A 27,683-nucleotide genomic window follows, 5' to 3' on the forward strand; every position below is an offset into this window, starting at 1 on the left:
AGCCTATGAAGCAAAGGTGATTTCTGAAGTTATACTTATTGCAAGCTTTTAAAAATATATATTTTAAGTATAGGAAGTGGTTTTAAATTGAGCAGGAATGGATTTTAATTAGCGGGTATTTGGAAGATAGGATTTTTTATATTAATTTTTTATCTTTTCCATCAGGAACAGGATTCTGGCCTAGTTACTGTATATGGATGTGTGTAAGCAAGTCTGTTTGTGTCTGGGAAACAGGGCAAAAGTGCTTTCAGGTTAATAAAATAATTTAAAAGGTCTTGAATATGCTTCAGTAGTGAGTCCATGGGGATACTTACAGATTTATCACACAACAGCATAACTTAATGAATGGCTCTAAACATTTTGAGTAGTTGGAACAGATTGGAAAATAGTATGAAATGCTAAATAAAGTAATATTATTAGGAAATGGGGTGATGATGTTAAATTTAGAAACTACTGTATTTCATGGTTAACACTTTTTGTGTTATCCGTTATTGCCCATGTTGAGTAAGTGGTAATTTTATCCATTTCAGATGACCTCCCTGTGATCTTTTACTAGCATACAAAAATGTGAAATATCCTGTTTTTGCAGAGACATCACTGCTTTAAATAACAGGAAATCCTGCTGGTTAACAGATCAGAAAGTTTTGTTTTAGGACAGGAGTGTTTAACACAGCTTTAATTCAAGTAATGAGACATTGTTTAGACATAGGTTGCGTTGACTCTTTGAAACTAAATCTAAAATAAATAAAGCAGACTAAACTGCTACTCAGAATAATGACAATGATAAAATATTGTCATTATTGTCCAGAATTATGCAACACTGGTTTAAAGATGTTGTGGTCACATAGAAAAAAGGTGAATTAAACGCTATTGCTTATGAGGATTCTTTGTTGGTTTATTGTACATCTACTTTTTATAAAAATCAATAGGCCCTTTGGAGTCTTTTAAATTATTTGCTATTAACTTCTAGACTCCAGCTTTGCACTGATGATCTCCACCAATTAACATTTCTAATCTTATTATTTGCATAGCAGATAACAATGTTCATGTTGACTTACATAGGAAAAGTTCCTCTTAGTGTAAACACGAGGCAAAATAAGGTGAAAATAAATCATAACATTTCTATATGTGAGGACCAACTCAAGTTCATGTTTTACATTAAACAGTAAGACCTAAAATAGCTTACAGTGTGGATACAGAGCAGTTTATGTAAACGTCCCGTAGATATTAGTTCCATGGTTACAGTGAATAAGTACAATTAGTTTGGATACCAAGAGTGTTTGTGTGAAAAAAACAACAGCTTTAATAAAGGATGTATTTCAGAGATGAGAGATCACAGGTGATATCTAAACAGATGAGTCTTGAGCAGGTGCTGAACACTGGTCAGGAACTGAGTCATTCTGATTCCTGTGGGTAGTTCATTCCACCTAAAGAAACTGAATTGATGAACTGCAACCACAAGTGAAAAATACATTACAAAAGCCAAAAGACATTTGGTCGCTGTTTTTTTGGTGTAGCCAATACTTTAATACTCTTTTCTGTATGTTTATCAATAGTGGGTACTGGCCTTATTCAGCCCTGCACCCGTTGTTAGGTGTTTTTCTCTGCACACGGAGGATGTTTCTACAGATATCCATGTGCAGGGTTTCAGGATGCAGCCCTGTCTCACCCCATGGCCTTTGGTGAAGAATTTGGTCCTTTTGTTTCAAATTTTCACTGCAGATTGGCTCTCCGAGTACATTGATTTAATTATGTCGTACACTTTGCCCCCTATGCCACTTTAGAGAAGTTTATAAAACAATCTTTCATGCCAAATCGAGTCAAATGCCTTTATGACTTTTTGCTTTTTCTCTCTCATTCTCTCTCTCTGCAGGAGCGCGGGCGCGGAGGGTGTGCTGGCTGTGCCGAAAAATAAAACCGCCGTTTTTCAGTCAACGAGAGTCTGAGTCACTGTGTCAGTCTTCGCCGAACCCGAAAATAGTACAATACTCTTTAGCCTATTTGTTCATATTTGAAATACCCCTTCAACTCAATATATTCGGACGACAGATTCAGCAATATCAAAAACACGACCAAAGCACCGAAACTTAAAATGCCAGCTACTCCCCCAGTTCCTGTTAGGCGCTTCGTGTGCAAAGCGAACCAATACCGAAACTGAAAGTACTGTTAAAAACAAACAACTCGTCTTCACCTAACTGTGTGAACTCTGGAGCTCGGCAGCACTTCGTTGAAAAGTGCAAAATCAAGAATCTTTGCATTCCGACAGGTATCTTCACAGTTCTTTACTTAAGAGTTACTTTGGCTTATTAATCTAACATTTCAACGCGCAGTTTTAGTAAGACATTTATCTGAAAATTAACCGAAAGTACCGCGAAAATCCTTTCGCTTTCGACCCTTTTTCTCGATTTAAAATGATCTCTTCACACATACAGCTGTGTCTTTTCGAAAACATGTTGCATATGTTTACACCAAAATCCATAAAGAGAATAGGGAGTTACTTTTTTGATTTTATTTTTTCATATATAGTCCATCGTTGTGCAACCTACACACTCCAAGACCTATTCAAGATCGTTTGGAGACACTTAAGTTTCGTTCTATAAGATTTCTATTTTACAAATGCTAGAATTGTTTTTAAAATAGTTTACTTTTAAAAAATATGTAATGATTCTCATAGCATTAATGTTATATCTTTGTAATTCTATTACTAAAAATTAAGCCGCTTTCCTTAAGACTTCCTTATCGTCGTAAATACTGTAGTTCATAAAAACTAGTAAAAACATGAAGCAAGGTAGCAATAATCCATGAATGTACAGGCATATTTGAAATTTGAAATAATGATGATAAGATAAACCTATATTTTTTCAAATATTTTATATCTTAAATCAATAAATATAATCTGTTATTTTCTATGTTTTCCTGTAAAAATATTAGGTGTATTAAGATACCAGCCCATGAACAAAAAACATTTTATCTTGTCACCCTACATGTTTTACTGTGCTTCATCACACTGAAGTCTTTCCTAGCTTTCACATTCTTGTTCTTAATGGAGGCAAAAGGTTCAGGAATTGTTTGCCTTCCCATACTACTCTTTTCTATTTATTCTTTGGATTTGGCTTTCTAAAGGATCATCTTTGCTGTTTCCTTTGATACAGACAGATCTATGAAGCTAAATCTGAAAGCGGGCTGTACAGCCTAGGAAAGGGTTAATATTGTACTATCCAACTGTTTTTGATTTTTGTTGTTTTCCTTTATCAACTTTTGTTTGTATGGCTACCAGCTTTTTGGTTTTATTTTTTATTATGGTTTAATTATGCTGAACATTTTACTTTTATTTCAGTACCTCTTCTTACTATAATTTGTAATGCATGTTCAATTACAGAGTCACAATGTCATATAATGTTTCATTAAAGTATATTAATTTACTTAAAACAGCTGTTATCCTATTGCACGGCTTATGGTTGGATTTTCCCAGATGCTAAAATCCATGTCGTCGGAAGCACTCCAAAGCCTTCTGTCTGAAAACATGCTTTTAACTGAAAGAATATTCATTTCAAGGAGTAACTAAGGTAAAGCACAATTAAATCATTTGTATTTCTTTATGACTGAATTTTAAATTTGTGCATGGGGTAGCGGTTTCATTAAAATTGTCCACACTTAGTAGAATTTGAGTAAGGTTGCCAAGTATTTCTATAGCTTTGACTGCCAATCTATATTGTCATTTTACCTGAACCAATGCTGTAAACTGCAAGCAGAAGTGCATTAATTAACTTAAACATAAGAGCTGAATTAACCTAAAAGAAGATGAGAACATTAATCTTAAACTGTACATCATTCTAATTTACTATACATGTTGCCTCATTTCTTTGACAACAGATTATAAGCAAGCCATGTTCCAAGGAATAATTGAACGTTTAACTCTTCTTCTTACTCTTTCTGCAACAACAGGTAGGTAGAAATACTACTACATTTAATAGTAGTATTTTTAAACTACTAAATGTTTAATAAACATAATACTAACTTAGCTGCAAATTTAAAGATTGATTTATTAATTGACTGATTGTTTTCTTTTTTATTTTCGCAGGTGCACTTATCCTGAATGTTGTGGGAAATCAGAGTCAAAATGTTTTGCTTCCATGTACATTCAGGCCACCGATTAATTTTAGTGTTGAACATTTGGTTATTAACTGGCAAAAAGCAGAGCACAATACAATTCTACACAGTTTTTATGACATGTCAGACCATCCAGAGTTCCAGCATGACCAGTTTAAAGGAAGAACAAAATTGTTTCAGCAAGAATTTTCAAAAGGAAATGCCTCTCTTTTTCTTATGGCAATAACACCACTGGATTCCGGAACATATATTTGCTTAACAGCCGTAAATGAAAAAAATGATTTTACAATTAATGAAGTGACACTCAAAGTTCAAGGTTTGATATGGCACTTAATTCTTTGTGTGTGTATGTGTGTGTGTGTACAGAATGTTGCCACTTCTTTCTGAAGTTGGTCAGTCTGTAAGTTTATAGACATACCAGATACTTTCTACATACCAGATACATACCAGATGTGTCAATCAACTAGACAATAGCCAAGTCAATTAAGTAACCTGAACCTGAACCTGTACAGCTGTACAACAGCTATTGTACAATTCAATATTAGTTGAATTGAAATTGGAACATAATTTGGGGTTTAAATTGATAGGGACGGTCTATATGTATCCATGTGTTATTTTCTGTGTGGAGTCTGTTTGGATGTTTTTGTAAATCGACAAGTTTACACTTTCCTATATCGCTGTAATAATAATATTGATGATGATAACAGGATTATTTAATCTTGCTACTTCTGTTTTCTTTGCTGTTTTTGAATTAGTTTAATTGCCTGCCTTTCATTCAGTTAAAATACTTTAGAATAGCTAACGTTGTATGTTTTTTATCACTGTAGTTTTCATCCATGGAGGAGTTTATATTTGTTGAAACAGATTGTTCAGTATTTCTTGGATATTTAAAATGCCTTTGTGAGAAACATAATGATAGCATAATATGAACCTGATCGCTTTCACAGTAGTTTTCCACAACCTTTATGTGACTGTGGACATTTTAGTGAAAAAGAAAATGTGTTTTTTTATAAGCACAGTTGAAGGTTTAATGACTTCTGGGAAAGTTGGCCCAGGTGCGAGTGTATGCACATCTGTCTGTGTGTGCACTGCGATGATGGTGATGATATAGGGAAGTGTTAATTCATCAATTTACACAAACATACTAACTATACTAACATCATACAAAGAAAGTGATTCATGCATACTGTGATGCTGGGGCTTAGCTGTTACCACAATTGAGCTCTTTTTGGTTTATTCTCTAATATCTGGAAAACTGAGCAGGGAATAAGTGCAGGTGCCAAGTGCAGATTTATTCATTGGTGAAGGTGAGATTCAAATTGAATTCACAGCTTATAGACTGAGTATATGTATATGTAACCATTTTAAACTGAAACTAAATGGTGTTTCTTTTTAGACTCCTAGCTCTCTGGCTAGACCTTATCCCAGGCGCTAAAAACTAGGGAAAGTGAAATTTAACAATCCTGATTTCATGATCCGTATAATCACGAGTACCTCTCGCCACCAATGCTCACACACGAATTAATCAATTGTCATTCATCACACTCTTCCCTGTTTATACCCTCTCACTCCAATCAGTCCCTGACCAAGTTCTACTTTTTCGACTTTGATTTTTGCCTTTTGCCTTTGGATTTGGTTGCTTATTGGTTCCAGTCATCCTCACGCTTAGCGCCGCATAGGGTCTAACCTGGTGCTTCTAACGCCATCTTTGACATCCTGACATGCTGGGACACTTTTAACATTAGCTGGTCTTTAATAAACCCTCTTGTGGTCTCGGAAAGACTGTCTTTAGGAGACTTTCTGCTATTTGTGTTCTTTTACTCTACCTGAGTGATTTATTAGGTCAGATCTATTCTTCAGTTATCTCTCCCCACAAATCGTTGTTTTTTAGATCAGTAGGCAGGAATGGCCTTCAGGCTGTGCCTCCAGAACTCTGGGAGCTAATTGTTTGTAATTCTTCTCTGCTGGGTTTCCTTCTTTTAAGACATAATTTGTTATTATTTTCTAAATGGTACCTTTCCTTTTCGCAATATCAGTACAGATCTGGTTACACTTTGACTTACCATGGGTGGCATTTGTTTTTCAGATGTAATATTCATAATCCTATATGGTCAGTTTCTAATGTCTTTAATCACCACATACATAATATTGTGCTTTGATATCTTTTTCATTTCCTGTTACATTCCCAATGACATACTGTAATTGTACTTTGAAATACTGAATAGGGTTACTTAAATTATTATTATGGTTATTCACAGATTTGAAGGAACCAGATCAAAGTGAAACATGGGACACCAGACTTTTATTAGTCCTTTTGTTCCCAAGTTTGCTTGCTGTTGCCATTTATGTTATTCTAAGAAGACGAAAGATTCACATGCATGTGACTGAAGGTAAATTCAGCTTTCAGTTGTTTCTATATCAGATTGGCTATATGGCTAGAAAATATTTTAATTATTACAAGCTTCTATAAAAATTGATATTGTGTGATATTGTTACACAAATGTTGAACTACTACAACTACTAATGCAATTCTTAATTTTAGGCCAAAGTATTTTGAAAAGATTAAATCCCTTTACATTCAGTGGTAATGTTTTTTTATGGTTAAGCTTTTTTTAGTGTACTGGTTTTCACCTTATGCAGTTTTGCATATAATGGATTTACTGGATATACAATTATCAATATTATTATTATCAAATTATCAGATACAATACAAGCTGTTTGTTAAATTTGTTACATAGTTGAATATGTCCACATATCGGCTTGGATATTTGAGAACTTTGCCAGATGAGTTTTTCCACTCTTTATATCATTAATAGAAAATAGTATGATAGTGCAAACAAACATCATACAGTAACATTTTACAAGTAAAAATTGAAATAACCTGCAGCAATGTGGAAACACTGTTGTGAAGCATATTTTTAAACTAAACTGAAATTTATGTAATAATATCTAATAAATATGTTTAGTTATATGAAATGTAGGCCAGAGGAACAAAATCTATGATTATGGCGAAGAACTTAACAAAGTTTACTTTTTGAAGAGTATGTATTGAGGTATAAACAAATTTGCTATGTCTGACTAGTTCATGCTTCTTTTTAATGAAATTGTTTTTTCTTTGTCCTTAGAGGGTGTGCCATTAATCAGTATAAAAGAACGTAAGTGTTTTTTTTTGCTACTCCAAAATAATGTACAGTATATCACAAAACACACAATGTGAAGTATAAACATATATGAACAATGTATATTAAATACTTTATGTGAAGTAGAGAATAACTTTTTTCTTGAAAAAACACTTTCTTAAAAATTGTGGGAAATTAAACACTTTTTTTGACACTTGACCAAATATGTTAGTGTTAACATGCAGGATAAAATGAACACTGTGTTGGATTGCATTTTCTAAGATGTTTGACATAGTTCATTAAACATTCAAAATAACGTTGTTTTTTTATGCAGATTTTGAAAGTATTTTTTTTCTTTTTTTAGGAGACATTGAAATGTACAAGAAAAGTATTTTGAATGAATATAACATGATTGATACAACACGTATTATATCAAGAGACCTTGATATTGTAGATCCAAAAATGTTGGCATCTGGAACTAGTAGAGAGCTAATGAACTACAATATGACAACGGAAAAAGAACCACTTGATGATTTCTTGACTTTGAAGCAGTGTCCTGCTGGAAAGCGAATTCTGCTAATAGCAGATGCTGGAGGCGGAAAAAGCTGCATAATGAAAAAAATGGAGGTGGTCTGGGCGAAAGAGACAAATTTATCAGATACATGTATCTTGAACTTTAGCTGTACTGTGCTAAATTCGGTTAAGGCATTAAGTGTTAAAGAATTTTTAAATCTGAAAGAAATACCTTCGACCCTAGCTGATGCATTGCTCCAAAATCCTGATCGCATAATTATTACTTTGGATGGTTTGGATGAATTCATACATATGTTAAACTTACACAGCACAGCCAACACTTCGGACACAGTCAGCTTTACAGATACATTACAGATAGGTGACCTGGTATCAAAAATAATAAAGAAGGAGCTGCTACCTCAAGCTTCTGTAATTGTCACTTCCAGGAGAAATTTTGACAGTTCTCTCCCCAGATGGTTTGACCGTTGTGTCATTTTACCAGCTCTTAACATAAAAGAAATCAAAGTATTCTGTGAATCTTTTTGTGAAGATAAAAAAATGTCAAATGACATTTACAGGCAAGTTATAGAAGATGAAACATTGTCTTGTTTAGCATCAGTTCCTTTGCACAGCTATTTTATGTGCCAGCTGGAAAAGACAAACAGTAAAATGTTAAACAAGTCAAACACATGCAGTAGTGTGTTCATTGGATATATATCAAGTTTAGTTAGCTCCACCTTGAAAGACTATGCAGATACTCAGGAAGAAGTTAACCATTTAACCATTAATGAAAAGGAAGAGAAAATCATTAAATGTGTGGAGAAGCTTGGGAAATTGTGTTTGGAGACCCTCAATTCTGGACAATTGAAAGTAAATAATATTGACATGAGAAAATATGGCTTGGAGCCCAAAGTCTTGGAGTACTTCTCTAATGTGCTCCTCAAGAAGAAAAATCGAGAAGAAGAATATTTTGAATTCTCTCATGGCGTTTTCAAGGAGCTTTTTGCCGCATCATACTTTGTCCATTCCATAGAAAATGACGATGAATTAATCGCAGCTCTCAATACATTGCTGTTTCTCAAAGACGGTATGAGCGGTATCTCAAAGACAAAAAATGATTTTCAACTTTTAGAAGATATGAAAACGAAACGATATACGTTATCCAGGCTTTTCATGGGGGTTTTGGCATCACAAACAGACCTCTTCTGCCAGACAGGATCTGACATTTCTGAGAACAGAAAGAAACTCTTGATGGAATGGTTTCAGGAGCGGATTCCAAAGTACACATCAGAAGACCAGCTGAATCTCCTGCATTGTTTGTTTGAGCTACAAGATAAACATCTAACATTCCATGTTTCGACTTACATAAAGGAGGTCGATCTACTTAACACTCCCCTAAGCAGTGTGGATGTCATAGCTCTTAGTTACAGCCTTCGACAGTGTAAACTTGACAGGCTTGATTTAAGATTGTGTGAAATTGGAGATGAAGGCATACAACAACTGAAAGATGTCATCGCAAACAGCAAGGATGTCAGGTATTTTAGTGCAATAATTCAATACATTGCTTTAAAAAAATGTTTTTTGATAACTGTTTATTAAAAAATCTGTACTTTTTGTTTTCTGTTGAATAGAATCAGTGCCAACAAACTAACAGACAAATCTGCTGAAGTAATCGGCCATATCCTAAAACTGAAGGATTGCAATGTTGAAGAACTTTCGTAAGTATCTCTTTGAAATTTGTTGTTATTTTATATATTATGAGGTACTTTAATATTCATCTGTCACACTAAAATTGTGCATACTAAAGTTAAAATAAGCAACATCTGTCTTATATTTAGGATTGGAACAAATAACCTTCAGTCTTCAGGGGCTTGCAAAATATGGGAAGCTCTTGAGGTAAACAAGAGCCTGAAGACTCTTTATTTACACCATAATAACATTGCTGATGAAGGAACAGAACAGATGAAGAGGTTCTTAAGCAAAAACACGAGGCTCGTTAAGATCAAGTGAGTTCAGGAATTCATTTATCCTATCTTAGTGATATTTTTTATAAACATTCATGAATGGTTTTATAACCTTCCTTTGGATTATTGTTGCAAGTCAGAATTAATTTCTATGGAACATTAATTGGGGGTTGATTTTGTTGTTAGCTATCAATATTTCTTTTGTTTTTAATAATAATTTGAAACTATTTTGATACAAATAGTTAATGAACAAATCTTCAATAAAAATTTTCTTTGTTGCAAATATACTGTAGTTTTAGGTATTATGAAGGACTATGTCACATGTTTAATTAACAGGGTTTTTGTAAATGTAAATTCACAGGCATAAAAACACAACAAAGAGTATTGGAACCTGTAGTATTTGTTGCATTTTTAATGTTTCTCAGTATATTAATAGCTTACCATTTATTTGCATTTTGATTCAGTGTTTTAAAAACATTCTAAACCTTAGTGTAGCACATTTTCAGGCAGTTAAATAGGGCTTTCAAATGGACCTAGGAACTTAAATGATTTAATTTGTCTATTTTTATAACTACTGATTCTTTCTACTTGTTATTTTAGTTTGTGTGGAAATAATTTTTCAACACGAGGTCTGGGAAACATCACAGATACCAGAAACTGCACGAAGATTGAGATTGCAACTACAATTACTGAGGATAAGCCATTCTTTACTTTTGTCCAAGAGAAAGTGGACACGTTGCAAGCAGAAATTAAACAGTATAACCCTGGATGGGTAAAAACATGCCTTGAAGCAGTTAAGAAAGACCTTGAGGAGAACATTTCACCTGAGGCACAAGCTTTGCTGGTGAAAATCAAACATTTACTAGATGAATTCAACCAAAGTCCTGTACCTGTTGTACAGTATGAGCACAGCCCTGTCTGAACCACATCTGGGAGAGTGAGCTGCTGCTCTCAGTCACCTGACCTGTAGCTGAAAACAGTTGGTCAAGAGACTTTTAAAGTCAGGAAGCAGAAGGTTCCTGTGTCAGTCTGTTGGAGTGATGTCTACCAGCTGAAGGGCAGAAGGAAGAACCTCTCTATGTGCCATTCACCTGAGGGAGAACTAACTAACTGTACATAAACAACTTTGTCTGCTCACAAAACTATGTCAATTCTGTGGAATGAATGTGTGAGTTGAGAGATTTGAGTTCTGTGGAAGTTTGGTTTTGAAGAGTCTGAGAGCTTGATCCCGGAAAGCAGTTTAACTGCTTGACAATGCTAGAGATAGACTTCAAGAAGACCTTAATATCTTGAAAAAGAGTTTAGGTTTTTGTTTTGGTGTTTTGAGTGTAATAGATTTTCATATGTACCTAGGAACTTAAATGATTTCACTTATCTACTTTTATAACTAGTGATCTTTTCACCTGTTCTTTAAGTTTGTGTGGAAATAATTTTTCAACACAAGGTCTGGGAAACATCACTACAATGCAACTACAGTTACTGAGGATGCACTGTAATTACTGTGGATACACATTTAAGATCTAGTTACAATTTGCCCAGAGTGGTTGTTGCACTCCATAAGGCCTTTAAGGATGATTCTTATCCAATGATATTAATCTGTTTTTTCTGCATGTTAATATCACATGCTGCTCTTGAAATGTCCTGGTATATAGCATGCTGATTTGAATTAAATGAATAGCTACCCTGTAAGTCTTAAACCAGGTATAGTTTGGAAATTTAAGAAGAAACCTGCAGGTATTTGTGTGCGTTTTGGAGTGGATTTGGAGTGGTGATTGAAGGAGCCAGAGTGAATTTAGTATTTTTGTATTTAGGTATTCTTGGATATAATTTGAATCCTTTGTCGTCTCTGAAGAGCTGTTGAGTGATGCTGATTGTAGTTGGAAAAGGGAATAAAGGGGAACTGCAGTCCCAGATTTTCAGACTGGTTATTAAATCTTGGTTAAAAAAAAAACAAACCAATTCATTGATTATATAGGAAATGTTTACGAATTGGAATTATTCGCAAAATCGTGAACTTTGTGAAAGTAGTGTAAGTCACTGTGTTTTTGCAAATGGGCTCCTATGATTTGCGATGTGAAGGTTCCCTTCCTGGTCACTAGATGGATGCTTTATTGATCCCGTGAGGGAAATTGCAGAAAGTCACATTAGTCACTGACTAATGTGATGTACTAGCAAATAAGTAGAGGTTGAACAGCAGACATTTCACTGCAGAATGCTCCAGTGTGATCTGAATGTAGAGTTAACAAGTATTATAAGTTGGCAAACCTGCCTTGAAGTTGAAAGCAATAGTTCTGTTTGATTAAAATATGTATTCACAGCTTGATTTTCAGTGTAATAAGCCTGCAACGCATCACTGGAAATTGTTGCCTCGTTCTGAATCACAGGACATGGTGCTGTGCACAGCTGGAAATGTCAGCTATTTTGTGACGTAAATTAGAGATTTTACTATGTACATTTTATTGTGGTTTGAAATGCACTCATTATTTGAAATCTTCCTATTTAAGGGGAAGCCTGGCCATTTATTAAGTGGATGAGCCCAGTTTATAATAATAATAATAATTAATAATAATTGCTTACACTTCTATAGCGCTTTTCTGGACACTCCACTCAAAGCGCTTTACAGGTAATGGGGACTCCCCTCCACAAACACCAATGTGCAGCATCCACCTGGATGATGCGACGGCAGCCATAGTGCGCCAGAACGCTCACCACACATCAGCTATTAGTGGGGAGGAGAGCAGAGAGTAATGAAGCCAATTCATAGATGGGGATTATTAGGAGGCCATGATTGGTAAGGGCCAATGGGACATTTGGCCAGGACGCCGGGGTTACACCCCTACTCTTTTCGAGAAACGCCCTGGGATTTTTAATGACCACAGAGAGTCAGGACCTCGGTTTTACGTCTCATCCAAAGGACGGCACCTGTTTACAGTATAGTGTCCCCGTCACTATACTGGGGCATTAGGACCCAATTGGACTGCAGGGTGAGCGCCCCCTGCTGGCCCCACTAACACCTCTTCCAGTAGCAACCTTAGTTTTTCCCAGGAGGTCTCCCATCCAGGTACTGGCCAGGCTCACACCTGCTTAGCTTCAGTGGGTTACCAGTTGTGAGTTGCGGGGTGATATGGCTGCAGTTTAATGTAAGGAATAGTCGTTTTGAAGAAGAGGAAGGAGTGTTTCCTGAGTTTGGCTGTTCCAGCTTCTCCAGGGGATTTTGGAAGATTTAAAGAGTTGGTCCACGGAAGATGAAGAAGAAAGATATTTCATCTCATACCTCTGTGATGGAGTGGTTTTTGGGACAGCGCAGGCTTCTCTAAAAGGAGACCAGGAGTCCAGAGGGATTCCAAAAGCCAATAACGGTGACAGTCTGCCAAAACAATGACTTACTGTATAAACCCATAATATATTAGTTCAGAGTCTCATATTGCGGGTCGGGGGTCGGCATTCTCCATTAAGCTCATGTTAATAAAACACTTATTCAGCTGTGATAAACTGTATGGGGGTTATCTGTTTTGCATCTACAGTTCCCAGAGCCTTTCTTAGACAGGGGAAACAGTGAAGTTCCACACGTACCAGAACATTGGCCAAACACCTGGTTCCCTCTGAAAAAAAGCTTAAGAAGCTTTGTGTGAAATGAATATTCCAGGATGAGTGATCCAAAGTAGATATCGAAATTGACTAAGAAATAACCTGTACATAAATAGTTATCTACTGGAGATACCAATCTCCAGGCCTCTGGGGATCTCAATTTCCTAATATTGTTTTCTGTCTTTGAAAACAAATTGGTGAAAATCGATCTATACAAGTTAGAAACTGAATAGTAGCGTGGATTTGCAAGTACCTTTTAAACCACCAGGTGGCAGTACTGAACTACTTTAATTGACCAATACAGTAAATGGTGTTTCAGTGTATTGCAGCAGAAAAATGTATACTATAAACCCCAGAAGTATTCAAATATTCACACCCTGTGTCTTCAATTAGTTAATTCACTCATCTTAACTAACACTTGTTCAAAGTCAGAAGAGAACATTTTATGTAAACAGATTTTATTAAAGTTAATTGAAGCTGTATAGTTTTGATTTGTTGTGATCGCATTTCTGAAGACTAAACAACATTAATTAAGAACCAAGACAATGAATAGCAATTGCAGCTGTTATAATAGTAGAAAACACTGGTGGGGGCTATGAGAAAATCGTCGATGCCCATTCATTCATTTTTAAGAACAGATTAATCCAATACAATACAGGGTCATGGTAAGCTGGAGCCTAACTAGGCAGTGAATGAGTACCAGGCAGGATTCCACTCAGACAGACATCAGTCAATTACAGTGCACACACACTTATCTAGAGATGCCAATGGAGATAAGCAGCATGTCTATGAACTGGTAGAGGAAAGTAGTGACCAGTGAAAGGATGCCCTAGGCCATTTGAATTTGGGACACTAAAGAGGTGAGGCAGCAGTGCACTCTTGTGCTTCCACCATGCTGCTCTCTCATGTCATACATGTATTTTTGATTTTATAAAAGATTTCTAAAACTTCTGCTCAGCAGTGTGTTTCAAGAACACATAACTGATGTCTGAATTTTAGTTTGGGTGCTAATAGATGACCTAATGAAAAGCTACTGATGCCCCCTTGAAGCAGAGACTAAGAAACCAAACATAATTCATTTTCCAGGGTAATATACCATATCTTACTGGATAATTTTAAAAAGATTTAAGAAACAAATCGATTATTCTCACTTAATGATTGCACTCTAATGCTATTTGTGTGCAAGGAACGCGGCAACATCACCTGACAGCATAAAAAATCTAATGTTTCTGTAACTGATGGAGAGACCATCTCAACACACAGCTCTTTGTTCTGTTGCATGAAGTTCTTAATGAAAAGGAAGATGCTACATATGGAAAGTCAAAGGTAATCTTCCTGGCTTGGTTATGCTTTATATAGTTCTGAGCCGGAAAGCTTGTACAGCAGGCATGTGATCCTTATTACCACTTCAAAAAGCAGAGAGGGGAAGGCCAGAACACCCACTTCCCTTGTAAGTATTAAACATTTGCATGCAACGAGTAATTCTCGCATTAACATTCTGTAGGCTACTTGTAGTCTTCACAGAAGCATGAGATTTCTATAACTTAAACATTCCTACCAAATAGAATTTTCCTTTGAGCTGAGAGCTGCAGCAAAGGAACTAGAGTTAATTTCGACAGTTTGACTTTCCTTTTCAGCATGAAATTCACCTCTTCATTTCCTTTAGATCAGCCCTGCTACTCTTAGGGTATGTAGGCTAAACAGGCATTTTTATTTTTATGTCAAGTCTAATGATTTCTGCATGCACTTAGGACATGCTTTATCAGATAAAATCAGGGCTGTCTGTCAGAGGTGAACAAAAGGATTACAATTCCAATTTGTAATCAACCTCAAGTCTTATCTTAAGCATTTTTTAAATGCTGTGATAGACTTTAGATGTTTATTGTGTCTCATCCTAAATGAACTCACGAATATGTATATTTACTTTTATTAAGCAGTCACTAATACATCACATTGAATACATTAACAACATTTTGAGAACAAACATCCAGATTGTTTAGTAATTTGACTGGCATTTACCCTATATTTAGAATTGCTTAATTCAGCTCTGTTTGAATATTGCAGTCATGCAGTGTGCAGATACATTGAGGACATGCACAAGGAGACTGGCTGTTATGTGCCACCAAAAGTATCTGTATGTGTGGGTCTGTAAAAAAATAAACCATCTTGGTTTGTGTCAGCAAGTTTATATTTTGTGCCTTTGTCTACTCAACAAGCTCACAGTTAAATTCCACACACAAGCGCAAAACAGATTTCTCTTTTTAAAGGACACCTTTTTTATTTTTTGTATGTGCATTTGTTTTTATTCAGTTAGGTTGACAAAGAAATACTTATTTAAGATTAGTTAAAACTGGATTACACAAAGCTATGTTAAAATATACTGTAGATTATGTTAAGTATAGGTTTAAAACTCTACCAGGTCACTAAATACAGATGCAAGAACAGAATTTCAGACACAATAAATCATTTAGTGAGCACAGAATTGCATTACTGTAAACCTTAAAAGACAAAGATAACGTCCTACCAGGACAGTTGAGAATTGTTTTATGCATTTATAAATGATGGAAATGTTTTGAAATTATGTCAGCATGTAATTTATTGAGTATCTATCTCAGAGCTGTCTACATTAAATGCTGATACTAATAGTAAATTGTTAGTGATAACACTATAACTATTAAGGCTGTTAAAACTGTAAATCATACTGACAAGAGGTTCAGCTCCTGGGGTATCAATTCATATTTTTATTGAGTTTTATAAAGACCCACTGGGGAAAGAAAAACAGGTGCCTGTGTCATTCAGAATAAGACTAAAGGATTTAGGGAATTTGAATCCATTTGCCTCAGCTCTCAGGTGTTCACCTCAATGTAAATGTCTGTTTAACCTTGTTTTCCTTGAAAGATGGGGGACTCTGTGCCACCAGTAAGAGGCTTTTCTAATTAAATCCTTCAGCAACTGTCACAGGCAGTCAGTCACCTGCAGATGAAGTCGTCAAGAGGGACCTTAGCAACGCAGCAACCTTGGGAACACCAGAGTTTACCATCACATGCTGTTCTCAAGCAAGACCAGGAGATATTCCATACGCCTAAAGAAAAGCATCTCAGCATGGTAACGAAAGTGGAAATGGGATGCAGTTCGGCCTTTCAGGGAAAATAGTTGTGAAGCTTACTAAAGGTGACCTATGCTTCTTGCGTAATAAGGTTAAGATAAATGTCATTAGGCCTCAGACAGAACCCTGTGATACTTTTGAAGTTCATAATGCTTAAATCATCAGACTACCAAATGCAAATACCCTCAGAAGATGTTGTTCCAAAAGTCCTAGAATATATTACCTTGTTTTGAATTAGAGGAGTGTTGGAGTCATCATCCAATGCATAAAAAAGTTTCTTAAAATTGAAAAAAAACAACACAAAACCTTTTCTTGAAGTACTAATTCGTTCACTTATAGGAAATGCCCAACTTGTTATTTTACTTATTTAAACAATGATTAAATCAGGTAAACAACTGAAATTCTGATATATGTACAGTAATAGGGCTCAGAATGACTGTCACACAATGCTTCCACATGTATACTGTATATATAGTGTATATGAAATTAATTATGTTATTGAGTTGAATTGTTATGTAATTAATTTTATTCTCTATAGCATTGTTAAAAGTATTTGAACCACATTCAAAAATCCTACAATTTTCCAGAAACATGATTTGTGCTTAGTGATTTTAAAATACCACAAAGAAATTATTCTGTTCTTTTTTATACTACTTTTGTCTCAGAATGTATTATAGAGATATATTACCATATCTGATTGAATGAATCACTTTACTGTCCTATAATCCCAAAACCTCTTTTACGAACAAATTAACTTAATGATATACAGTACACAATGTCGACTTAAATATTTAGTAGGTCTCAATCTCAGGAACACATGCAAATTGCATTCAAATCTTTTGCACTGTGTAATACATGCAAAGTTCAGCAAAATAAGTACTTGTAAATAGTAACACATGGAAATATTGAAATACAAAATATTTATAAAATAACAACTGTAACTTGTCCAGGAAACATATCTTGAAAACAAGATACAACAGAGAAGACAAATGCTGCCCCAATTACATTTTTGCATTGGATGTGGTTTATTTAAAGAGATATAACTACAGTAAGCTTTCATTGCTTGTTATCATCATTCAATTTTTACTGTACAAATCTGCTTTTGTAGCATTTGTTCTCAATAGCTTGGCAACAAACCATGACTTACTGTAAATGTGCTCCTATAGAGACATGTTGACTGAAAAAACAGGAATTTAGACTTCTAAGTGAATTTATTACTCTAAACCTCACTATGATATTATGATACTACGGCTACTTAAACTCTGGCCTAAAGTTCACAACCAAATTTAGAGCTTTAAAAATATATTCTACTGTATATATTTTCATACTGTGTGTCAAGGCTTTGCATTTCATACGGCAACCTATCTCCTCCCAAAATATGTGTATTCAGAAGGTACGGGGATGTAATTTGACCTGTAACTATCCAGCAAAGGTGTGTGACAGAAACTTCAAGGCTTACCTATTTAATTAGTACCACATTTTGTGTATTGGAGATTAACAAGCCATCGTCAAGACATGGAATTTCCATGTGATCATGTTTGTGTAACGACCTCTTGGGAAGCCATCCACTTAAGGTCACATCTGGGATTTGCATTTGTTTTTCTCTTACAGTGAAAGTTATATCTCTCTGGGACATGTGCAAACACACTGTTGTGATAGCAATAGGCGGGGAATGTGTGTAGAAGTGTTTTGTCGAACGCCCCTGCCCCCTTTTTTAATACTCCAATCCTCTTTGCTAAAGTGACGTATGCTCCTGTCAAAAACAGGGTTAAGCTGGCCAAGTGGAAGGATCTCAGGACAGCAGGGAAACAAAACAATCTCCCTGCCCTTTACTGAACAATCTGCCCCAGAGGCCTGCGAACTAAGAATCTACCGTTCATTGTAGAAGGCAGCTTCATCTGGGACCAGAGTGCTCTAACCAGGTCAGAGGAAACTAGGAATACCTCTCTTCAGCTGAAACCTGTTTATTATGCTGCTTCTGTTCTTATCATCGGATCCAATATTGTTGTTCACTTTGCTCACCATTTCAAGGATATCAGCCCATTAAATCTCTGCTTTGTTTTTTCAGCCTTGCTATGATAGCCAGATAGCGAATATTGCTCTGCTTTCAAACTAGAGTCCTAGAAATTGTTCAATAAAATCTGGAGGATCTATTTGTGTATCCTTCTGTAGGAATAAGAAGGCGAGCAATCTTTTTTAGAAAACTGAAAATATTTTGAAAGTCGTGCATTCCTTTGGCATCAGGAGGACTTGAGGGTTTTTTTTTCTAAACTGAGAGCTGGTTATCCGCATTGAAGAACACGGTGAGAGTTCCAAGGTTTTTGGGGAGGAAGGGTTGGAATTAGGTAATTTGGAATCCCTCACACTGGATCTTGTGGGGATGGAAGGACACGGGTATGACTGTTTTGGAGAAGGGGAGAGAGAACCCTATCAGATTGATTACCGGCGGATCGTAGGGGACACAGAACCTGCCAAGCCTCGCCTGTCTCCCAGAGAGAATGACCATCATTTCCATGGGTCACCACTCCATGGGAACCCCCATGGGCATGGGCATGAGACAGCGGCCCAGAGGTACAGTGCCACCCGCATACAGGCTGGATATGAGCCAGAAAGGTGAGGCAAACCTTTCAAACTGCAAATCTAAAAAGATACAAACAAGCCGTGAACAAACACTGGCCATCCTACTGCTCTATAGAGAGCGGTAAACTTAATACGATCATTTTCTGTGTTTTGTAGCTGCCTCTTCAAAACAAGGATGCTTTTTGCAGAGACAAAATATTGTAAATGCTGCACTGTTTAAGATTTTGTAGTGCCCACAAGAAAGAAAAGAAAATCTCATTAAGCTTGTTATTAGTAAGGTATCAGGTGCTTACTGTACATAATGATGCCACAGTTTTACTATTTATAAATTAAAAGCAGAAATTCTAGACTATAGTAAGGGATCATCTTACAGCAGTTTTAATTAATTGTTTTTGTTAAATACTGCAACACATATTTCTGTGCAGGGTTATGTGATGTGCGGGATGATTAACTCTCCACACAGCATTGAGTTATTGTGCTATGTCTGCAGTACTGCATGTGGCTAATCATGTCCTTTAATTATGCCAAAATGGGATTAAATGAATGTGGAAATTGGTTTTGTAATCTGGATTATAACATATGTTCTAAAATAGCTATAGTAATTATAATAATTTTCATTTAATTATCATAAATGTCTACATGGAGACCTGCTATAGAAACATTTTTTGTTTACAGTGCCCCCTATGTCTGGTTTGCCAAGCATAAAATACATATTTCAGAGAAAATAAATATACTGAGAGGCATTTCAACTGCAACAAATGTTACTAGTTTCAATACTTGTTGCATTTAATGTTTCCACAGCACAGTATAATTTCTTAAGACATTCCTCTAATACTGTGCACATCATCATTATTATTACTGCTACCAGTACTGATTCTTTAGGAATTTCTTTTTTTCTTTATTCAATTTGCTGTGACCACTATTATTTGTCATATGCAATTGATGTGACCATAAAAAAACCATGCATTTCAGCAAAGCTAACTAAAATTCATTGATCTGCTTTTATGAATGAAAAAGAATGTTGCAGAGGCATTACAGTTGTACTCTGTTTCAAATATACAGTATTTTCTATGTAAATTTTAGGTTGTTAAGGACATTACAGTTCCATCCTTCTGCATGTCTGCAGATCTGATTTATGTTAACAGCATTTCATCTCTTTACTGCCTTTTAAAGATCTGAAAACTTGAGTTTTTCAGCATTGGCAGGGTGATGCATATAGGGACTGCGTCAGCACTTTCAAGGAAGCTCCTGACTGCACTGCCACAGGAATGGGGCAGAGTGTATTGATTCACTGCAGATGCGTTGTTAGAATGATATTACAGTGTTTTGAAATGTTTAAGGGAGTAGGATTATGAGACTCAAAACCTTTTTTGAAAAAAGGTTTTTTGGATCTTCTAGGACTGTAACTGTACATGAATCTGCCAACAAAAAGAATGCATTTTTCATGAAGTTGGAAGAAAAAGCTTTTGAAATCTTTTTAGCAGGAAGAATGGAACTGGAAAAAAGATGTAGCAAAGACAGATACACTCCTTTCACAGCTCTGGAAGCTGACACACACCTGCTGTTTTTTTCAAGTTAATGAATTTAATTATTTGAATGTTTCAACGTCTAAAAATGTGGAAGGTGGCCATTACACTATTGCATTTCATAAGTACCAGAACACATCATTCCAAACTTTTCAGTAGAATAAATGCAAGGAAATGCTCTATTAAAGCAACTTGTTTGTTATAGGCTTCAGTTCAGCAAAGAACTCAGCTGGAAAGAAAACCAGATGGTGTGTGTGGTCCTCCTGGACCAGGATTATAGAATCATAGTCCCCTGCAGAAGCCAATTTTTTAAAACCTTTGGAGACACCAACTCAGGAATAGAGGAAGTGGGAGAAGTGAGGGTGAGGACAATATTGTTAATTTTTCTTTCACTCATATTCCTGAATGATTAATATATTTGCATTGATTAACACATAAGCACCTATTCTTTAATAATATATAACTAAAATTGATTAGGAAGTTGTCTCTTATGTGGCTGCTCAGTGTTTGCACCCTTTTTTCTTGGAAAGCTGTACAGTTGGAGAGGTTATCTGTGTTGCCTGATAAGTCTTCATAAGGTAATACTACTAGCATATTATATATGTTGATTTCTCAGACTAGTTCAAATACATTGAATAGAAAACATATTTGTTGTAGTGATGGAAAATTGTGTTAAAATGTAATACATTAGAATATTTAAAGCATATATAAATATTTTGCTTTAATTCATCTTTAGCTCTTGGAATTAAGGAGGGAAATGAAAAATCTTTTTTTTCTTGGAGCTGATATATAATCTTTTAGAATTCTTTCTTCTCTTCTGTTTTTTTCTACAGTTTTTATAATAATTGTCACAACAAATACTGCAATGCTTTTAGTATTTATAGCATTGAAACACAACAGAGAGAAAAAAAAGAGTGAATCGTTTTGGCAGAAGTCCTAGAAAATTAAATGTTACAATGTAATGTTTTAGAAAGATAATTATTCAGGCAATAAACACACATATCCCTCTCTAATATTCCCCTTATGAAGGCGAATATATTGGACTGACATGACACTTCAGAGACTATATCTTCATCATTGCTTGTAGTATATTTTGACAGAGAATGCAGTTATATATTCACAGAAGCACACAGTGTATATGAGAAATGCCTACAGTACATCTTTGGTCCAATTTTCTGAATGCCGGTTTCAGATTTATTATGCTGAGTGCAAGGATAAAATTTCTGGCACTTGTGTTCTGACTGTCAAAAGATTTGGGAACATAAAATTCAATTATAAAATTAAATCTAGTGAAATAAATGGAAATGGAAATATGTTATTACTTTTTGTTCTTTTCATGGTTACTAATTAATCAAATAATTCTAGCACAAAAATAATGCTAAAAAAGGTGAGGACAGTTGATGTGGAGTACAAATTAGAGCTGATGCTGGTTCCTTTTCCAGATAAGCGTTTTTCTTAAAGCAGTACATTTTGAAGATCCATTGTGACCTGGGTGATCAGTGGAGCAACACATACTGTAGCAAAACCATATTGCATTAATGATTGACTATTTCAAGACATGGAGGAAATCTGTTCATCGTATGTACTGTATATACACTGTACACATTATTAATTATTCCTCTCTCTGTTTCCAGACTGTTTTTGCTTTTGAGTTTTTTTATTTGCTCTATGTTTTAACTTTATCTATCTATCTGTTATAGATCTATAGATGTTTACATGTATTTTAAGTACATTGCTATTTCTTTCTGTCAGTGGTCTTGTTCCGTTAACTGCCCATTTTGGTGTATGACATTGCTTTTTTGCTTATCGACAAGCAAGATAATGGAACTACAAAGTCTTTTTGTGCAGCCTGAACAACTTCAATCCTCAAACTTAGAACAAACATGTAGCTTTCTGTTCCCGGTGTTTCTTATGTCTTCCCAATAGAACATTTGAAAGTAAAACTGTTACATTTAAGAAACAGAAAATGTTTTGTGTTAACCCTGTACCTTCAATAGTTGTAAAAATACATTACAAAAAGACATTAATGCAAAAAGTGATTACAATGATTGAATCTGCTGAGTCATTTTTATTTTTTTAATAAGAAGTACACTGGGTTGTGGGGAGATGAGTATTAGTGAATCTAATTTATTATAATTTCTTGTCAATAAAGTTTCTGGTAATATCATTGCTAAACTACCTTTGGAGATATCTTTAATCATTTTTGTTAATATCGATATAAAGTCCTTTAAATGCAACAAACATTTACATGAAAAAATATGAATCTACTGTCATTTCCATTAATTTAGTTCATGATTAAATTTGTAAAAAATAAAAGATTTGCTTTGCACAAATATTGTTTGATTACATTTTGAGTTAATTATTTTAGTTGTTTAATTAATGGAAGATAGAGGTGATGCCCTGAAGATAATTAATTTACAATTTTATTAAAATATAGGTATAGTTTTGGGAAATTGTTAGGGAGAAATTGTATTTCTTGCCTTGCTTGAAAAATTGATATTCTAAAAACACATCATCGTTGTGGTTATTTAATTCAAGTCATTTTGATTTCTGAAAAGGCAAAGTGATTTGAAAAAACTATGCTTTAAAGGTTGTATACTGTATATCTTTTTTTGCATTTTGTACAAATTCTAAAAGATACTCATGCTATCAGGTTAAGAAAAAGAAAAAACTGAAAAGAATACAAATAGAACAAAATCATTGCTTTAAAGATCTTTCATACACTGATAAACACTGATATATATCTTGTGATCCATATTTGCTAGAACGTTTTTTTCAAATTTATGAAATCCTAGATTTATCGAGACAATTTCTGAATTATTTAAAGCACATTAAAATGTTGATCTGATCATCCATCTAAAGCATGCATTAAATGTTCTGTATTGTTGAGGTGAGGGATATACCCAGATATCCATGATGCCTGGTGCAATACTAGTGCGCATCCCAAAACAGTAGTTCTCAATCTGGGTTCAGTGGACTCATGGAAGTCATCAGGGACTGCCTACAGTTCCTCCACAAATAAATCATAAACTTTTCACCACTGAAATAGTAATGATTGACCCTGTCCAACCCTGGGTTGGATAACCCAGGTCAGTTGTATTGGGATATACAATATATAATTGATCAATATAATTTCACTTCGTTTCCCACAGCATGAGCAATCCATAATAAGCTATTCAGAGTTTCTCTCCTGGTTTTTACAATAGTCCCATCTCAAGTCAAGACTTTGAATAGTGCTCTAGTTAAGCCCTTATTGGTCTCTAAAACATGACCTGGACTAAAATTTGGTCATTAAAATATTTTAACCGCATGTGTCATTTCATCTCACTTAAAGCTATCCAAATACTAAAAATACAGTTTCATCATGACTGAAATCAGGTCTCTGTTTATGGAATGTGAAACAATAAAAGATCAAATAGAATCTATTTTGCATAAATGCTATACAAGGATGGAAGTGGTGCGAATATTGATAATTTTATCTGAGGCTTTGTTTTTTAGAAGCATGTGACTTGTTAAGCAAGCTTTCCGTGTGTGCCCTCGTGATGGTGGTCTTGTGTCATGTCCAGGGCATAGTCCTTCCTTTTGCCTTGTGCTTTTGGGTTTTCATAACCCTTAACAGGAGTCAATAATTTCTCACAGTGGATGGATTTTTAAAATCTATTATATTTTATATATTTATATATAAATTATATTATACAATTATATTTTGTACTGTATGTATATCGAGTGCTGGGAAAAATACATAAGGATTTATAACAATATTAAAAATCTGTAACAGATTCTTTTGTAACAATTTTTTATGTGTCCACAGTTGAAGTAAATGACAGCTCTCTAAGTCACACTGGAAACCAAAGTAGTTTCTATGTATCACTACACGTGTTATAGATTCTCTTTATCTATGTACTTGCAAAAACAGAAACCACAAATTATAGTAAAGAGTATTTCAGTCTTTTATTATTCATAAAAATTCAATAATATTATATTATTTTATTAAGAGTTTTTCTTAAACATGTAATGTAAGGTTAAATTACCAATCTAGACATAATATAACACTTTTTCCATGTTTGAACAAAGTGTTTTATATTTTGCTATTTTTCTAACAAGATTAAAGTAATTTCCATTTTCTTTTCAACATCTGCGGGGTGGTTCCACGAAGAAGAATGATCGATATATGCTAGTGGAAAACTTCATGCAACAGAAAGTTTCTTGTGTTAAATTTATCGAACTAGTAAGTCAGCACTTTGACAGGGTAGCTCTTTATTTCATGCACATCTCCCAGTAACTGCACAGTGCAGATAATCAGATTAGAATGGAAAAAAAACGAAGGCATTCTAGGTTCACAGGGGCCTTCATATTCTAACTGCCACTGTTCTGGCTAATTAGTCACATTTAATTGATAACAGCTGACTTTAAATTTGAGTGGTGTCCCCCAGTTCATGTGTCACCAGGTGCTTTTACAAAAGCAGTTTTGTATTACTGTGCCTTTGCAGTTCAAATAAATTACAGAGCAGGGGAAGAATTGCTGTGTTGCAATTCATATTTATTTGTGTTGGTGTTCATTCTTCTCTGATGCTGTGCTGGTTAAAAGTCTCATTTCCATATTCCGTAGCAGGGGTCTCCAACCCTGCTTCTGGAGAGCCTTGATAAAGCATGTTTAATCACCAATTTTTAAATCCCTGGAATACCTGGACAGGGATCAGCTACACTGGTGATTTGGAGATCATCGCCATCACCATCACTTTCGATAACCGTTTATCCAATGCAGGGTCTTGGTGGCCTGGAGTCTATCCCAGGAACCATTGGGCACAATGCGGGATTCCCTCTGGATGGAATGCCAGTCCATTATACACACAGACACAAACATACAGTACACACCCACACCAGGGCCAATTTCACATACTCCAATTAACCTACCAGCATGTTTTTGGTCTGCACCTGGAGGAAACCCCTACAAACATGAGGAGAACATGAAAACTCCACCCAAACAGCACCCCAGGAACTGAGTCCAGAGTCCCAGTGCTGTGCTGTGCCGTGCCGTGCCGTCATGGCAGCCATTTGGAGATCATTTGGGACAAAAATAGAAAACTCTTCAGCTCTTGCTTAATTGATCAATAACTTCCACGTAATCCTCATGTTTTGAAAACAAGTGATTCAAGGTGACCTATAAGATTAACTGCACTGCGTTCCTCCAAGCACAGGGTGCCTAATCCTGAAGATTTTTGATCCACTCATATTTGTTAATGGACTTACAGTTCTTATTTTTCTATTTGGAAATTGGGAGATTTTAAGTAATTTATGAAAAGCCGAAGATAAAAGGCAATCTCTAAATGATTCAAGATCTGAGAACAATTGAAGAGTTGTCGAATTAATCCTGTTAATCCACACCTCTTCTACAGGAAGCCTTGGCCTGATTAAGGAAAGTTGTTGTATCATATACTGTATTAGTTAAAAAAAAGGAAACATCTCCATTTTTAAATGTGCACTTAAGATAACAGCATTTCCTTTCCCTGGACCCTTGTGCAATAGCGACATGAAACATGAAAAACAGTTTGAACCTATTTTCTGTTATTTCACTTTCTGCAATTAGTATATTCTAGTGTTTCTGTCTTATTTGTGAATAGAGTTTCAGAATTTGTAAATAATTTAAATTTACCTCCTATTTCAAATGTTAGACAAGCCTGGTAATTTTGGTGATAATCTGGTAAATTTCTTCATATAACAAAATGGACAGCCATCGATTTCTGGTACTATTGCATGTACAAACGTGTACAAAGACGTTTGACTGCATTACTATTAGCAGAGGTACCAATGTGGTGAAAATATATTTGAATGCTATGTGGTATTACTGTCCATACTAGGGCTTAATGATGCCCCGTTTTGGACGATTTACACGCTTCTTTGAGGCAATTCAGCTGACGAAACTGAAAGAGTTAATAAACAACGCCTCCACCATTCTCCTCTACCACGTGTGATTTCTGTCTTGTAGTAGAGAGGATGTGACGCGTGTACAGATCCAGCCTTCATTGCGCTGAATAACGAGTTGAGAGGGAGCCACGAGCACTTATTAGAGGCATCTGGGTAGTGCTGTCTGTGTAGCGCTGAAATTGGGTCAGAAACGGGATAGGTGAACTGCTGCGTTTCGTTAATTTTACCTCCTTTTGCTTGCTGTTTGGACTCGGTTTTGGTACAGTCCGTAACATAAAGTTTGCTGCTGCTAAACCTGTGGGCATTGTGAATAGCCTTTGAATGAGAGGAAGACAGCGGTATTGAAATTTTATCATCTACAAGGTGTAGTGTCTTTTTTTTATTACGTTTAAACGAGCATGTGTTGAGGTTGTGTTTTTATGATCGCCCAGGAACGCTACACGCCGCATTATTCTTTCCTGCAGCCGATTGTAGAATATGTTCAAACTGTTTTTTTTCTTTCATTTTTGATAGCACTATTTTTATTTTCGGTTTGTTCAATGACAGGGGAATTAAAACATTTGGCCCCTTTACGATCTGCAAGGCAAGTACAAAAGAAAATAATGAAAACGCAGTCTACCTCGCATACTTAGAAATGTAGCTGCTTGTTTCATACCCACATGGGTGGCATCGGATGATGAAACATCTTCTGACATCGGATTTACTGGTTGTTGTCACTGGGTTTGTATGGCTTGTCTTTCCGTTTTATCGGATTCAGTACACGTCGACCCGTGTTTCTGTTGTCTTATAACTAGAATTAAATGAAACAAGGCGTGTCTTATTGATACATCTAGCTCATGTACGTTTTTACGTGTCTAAATCGAATTATTATAAAGGGCTTTTTGTGTGAAAGAAGGTTTGCATTTTCATTTCGTTATGTTCCTCAAGAGCTTGTTGTCTGTTTTTCTCAGTGGAGCATGAGATGGTGTGGAGTGCGCTCGTGTTTATATGTAATATAGGTCACCAGGCCAGCAGATCCGGGCTGAATCTGTGCCAGTGTGCGACAAACGCCAAGCAACCAAAAGTGTCTATTTTCTCCTTCTCTTTCCCTTCTTGACTCTTCAAGTTGTCCACGAACGATACATACCGAAAGCTTTGAAAGGTAGTCTTGCACATCGCGAGCAGTGCCCCAATAAAGAATAACTTGTGCAAATGTTCTTTATTTTTGGTCATTTCATATTAATACTTTCCCCAGTAGGTGATGCATCTGTGC

The 27,683-nt window shown here is 35.5% G+C and overlaps 2 protein-coding genes across 14 annotated transcripts in view; both read left to right on the plus strand.

Annotated features, from left to right (window-relative positions):
• The first annotated feature begins 1,981 nt into the window (after positions 1-1,981).
• Positions 1,982-16,990, plus strand: LOC148655203 (NACHT, LRR and PYD domains-containing protein 1 homolog). 4 transcript variants are annotated; one of them, XM_088645504.1, is made up of 10 exons: positions 1,982-2,266; positions 3,433-3,566; positions 3,874-3,945; positions 4,082-4,426; positions 6,369-6,500; positions 7,236-7,265; positions 7,594-9,277; positions 9,374-9,460; positions 9,581-9,748; positions 16,244-16,990. In XM_088645504.1, the coding sequence occupies exons 3-10, from the start codon at positions 3,888-3,890 to the stop codon at positions 16,275-16,277; spliced, it is 2,538 nt and encodes an 845-aa protein (XP_088501630.1). In that variant the 5' UTR covers positions 1,982-2,266; positions 3,433-3,566; positions 3,874-3,887; the 3' UTR covers positions 16,278-16,990. The 4 variants fall into 4 exon arrangements, with proteins under 4 accessions (XP_088501630.1, XP_088501629.1, XP_088501627.1 ...); XM_088645501.1 differs by lacking the exon at positions 16,244-16,990 and adding an exon at positions 10,307-11,617 and having other exon boundaries at positions 1,987-2,266; XM_088645502.1 differs by lacking the exon at positions 16,244-16,990 and adding an exon at positions 10,307-11,617 and having other exon boundaries at positions 1,987-2,266; positions 3,473-3,566.
• Positions 16,327-27,683, plus strand: part of LOC148655204 (inosine-5'-monophosphate dehydrogenase 1b) — a 74,216-nt gene continuing 62,859 nt past the window's right edge. For 5 of the 10 annotated variants that reach the window (XR_015941215.1, XM_088645505.1, XM_088645507.1 and 2 more), the window contains exons 1-2: positions 16,327-16,465; positions 18,167-19,013. Coding sequence is in view for 4 of the 10 variants with exons in the window: in XM_088645505.1 (XP_088501631.1) it covers positions 18,781-19,013 (233 nt within the window). In the remaining 6 variants the exon portion in view is untranslated. Of the gene's footprint in view, positions 16,466-18,166; positions 19,014-20,711; positions 20,869-26,510; positions 26,795-27,551; positions 27,573-27,683 lie in introns of those variants that run through there. The other 5 variants (XM_088645510.1, XM_088645514.1, XM_088645513.1 and 2 more) reach the window with 4 other exon arrangements.

Source organism: Lepisosteus platostomus, chromosome 9 (genome assembly GCF_059453375.1).
Source record: "Lepisosteus platostomus isolate fLepPlt1 chromosome 9, fLepPlt1.hap1, whole genome shotgun sequence".
Taxonomy (NCBI): domain Eukaryota; kingdom Metazoa; phylum Chordata; class Actinopteri; order Semionotiformes; family Lepisosteidae; genus Lepisosteus; species Lepisosteus platostomus.

What these genes read in the sequence shown, in the direction of transcription:
- LOC148655203 (XM_088645501.1), top strand. Translation starts at nt 3,888, where the DNA reads ATGTTCCAAGGAATAATTGAACGTTTAACTCTTCTTCTTACTCTTTCT. An exon ending in TACTCTTTCTGCAACAACAG is followed by an intron (nt 3,946 to 4,081) that starts GTAGGTAGAAAT and finishes TTATTTTCGCAG; the next exon opens with GTGCACTTATCCTGAATGTT. An exon ending in AGTGACACTCAAAGTTCAAG is followed by an intron (nt 4,427 to 6,368) that starts GTTTGATATGGC and finishes GGTTATTCACAG; the next exon opens with ATTTGAAGGAACCAGATCAA.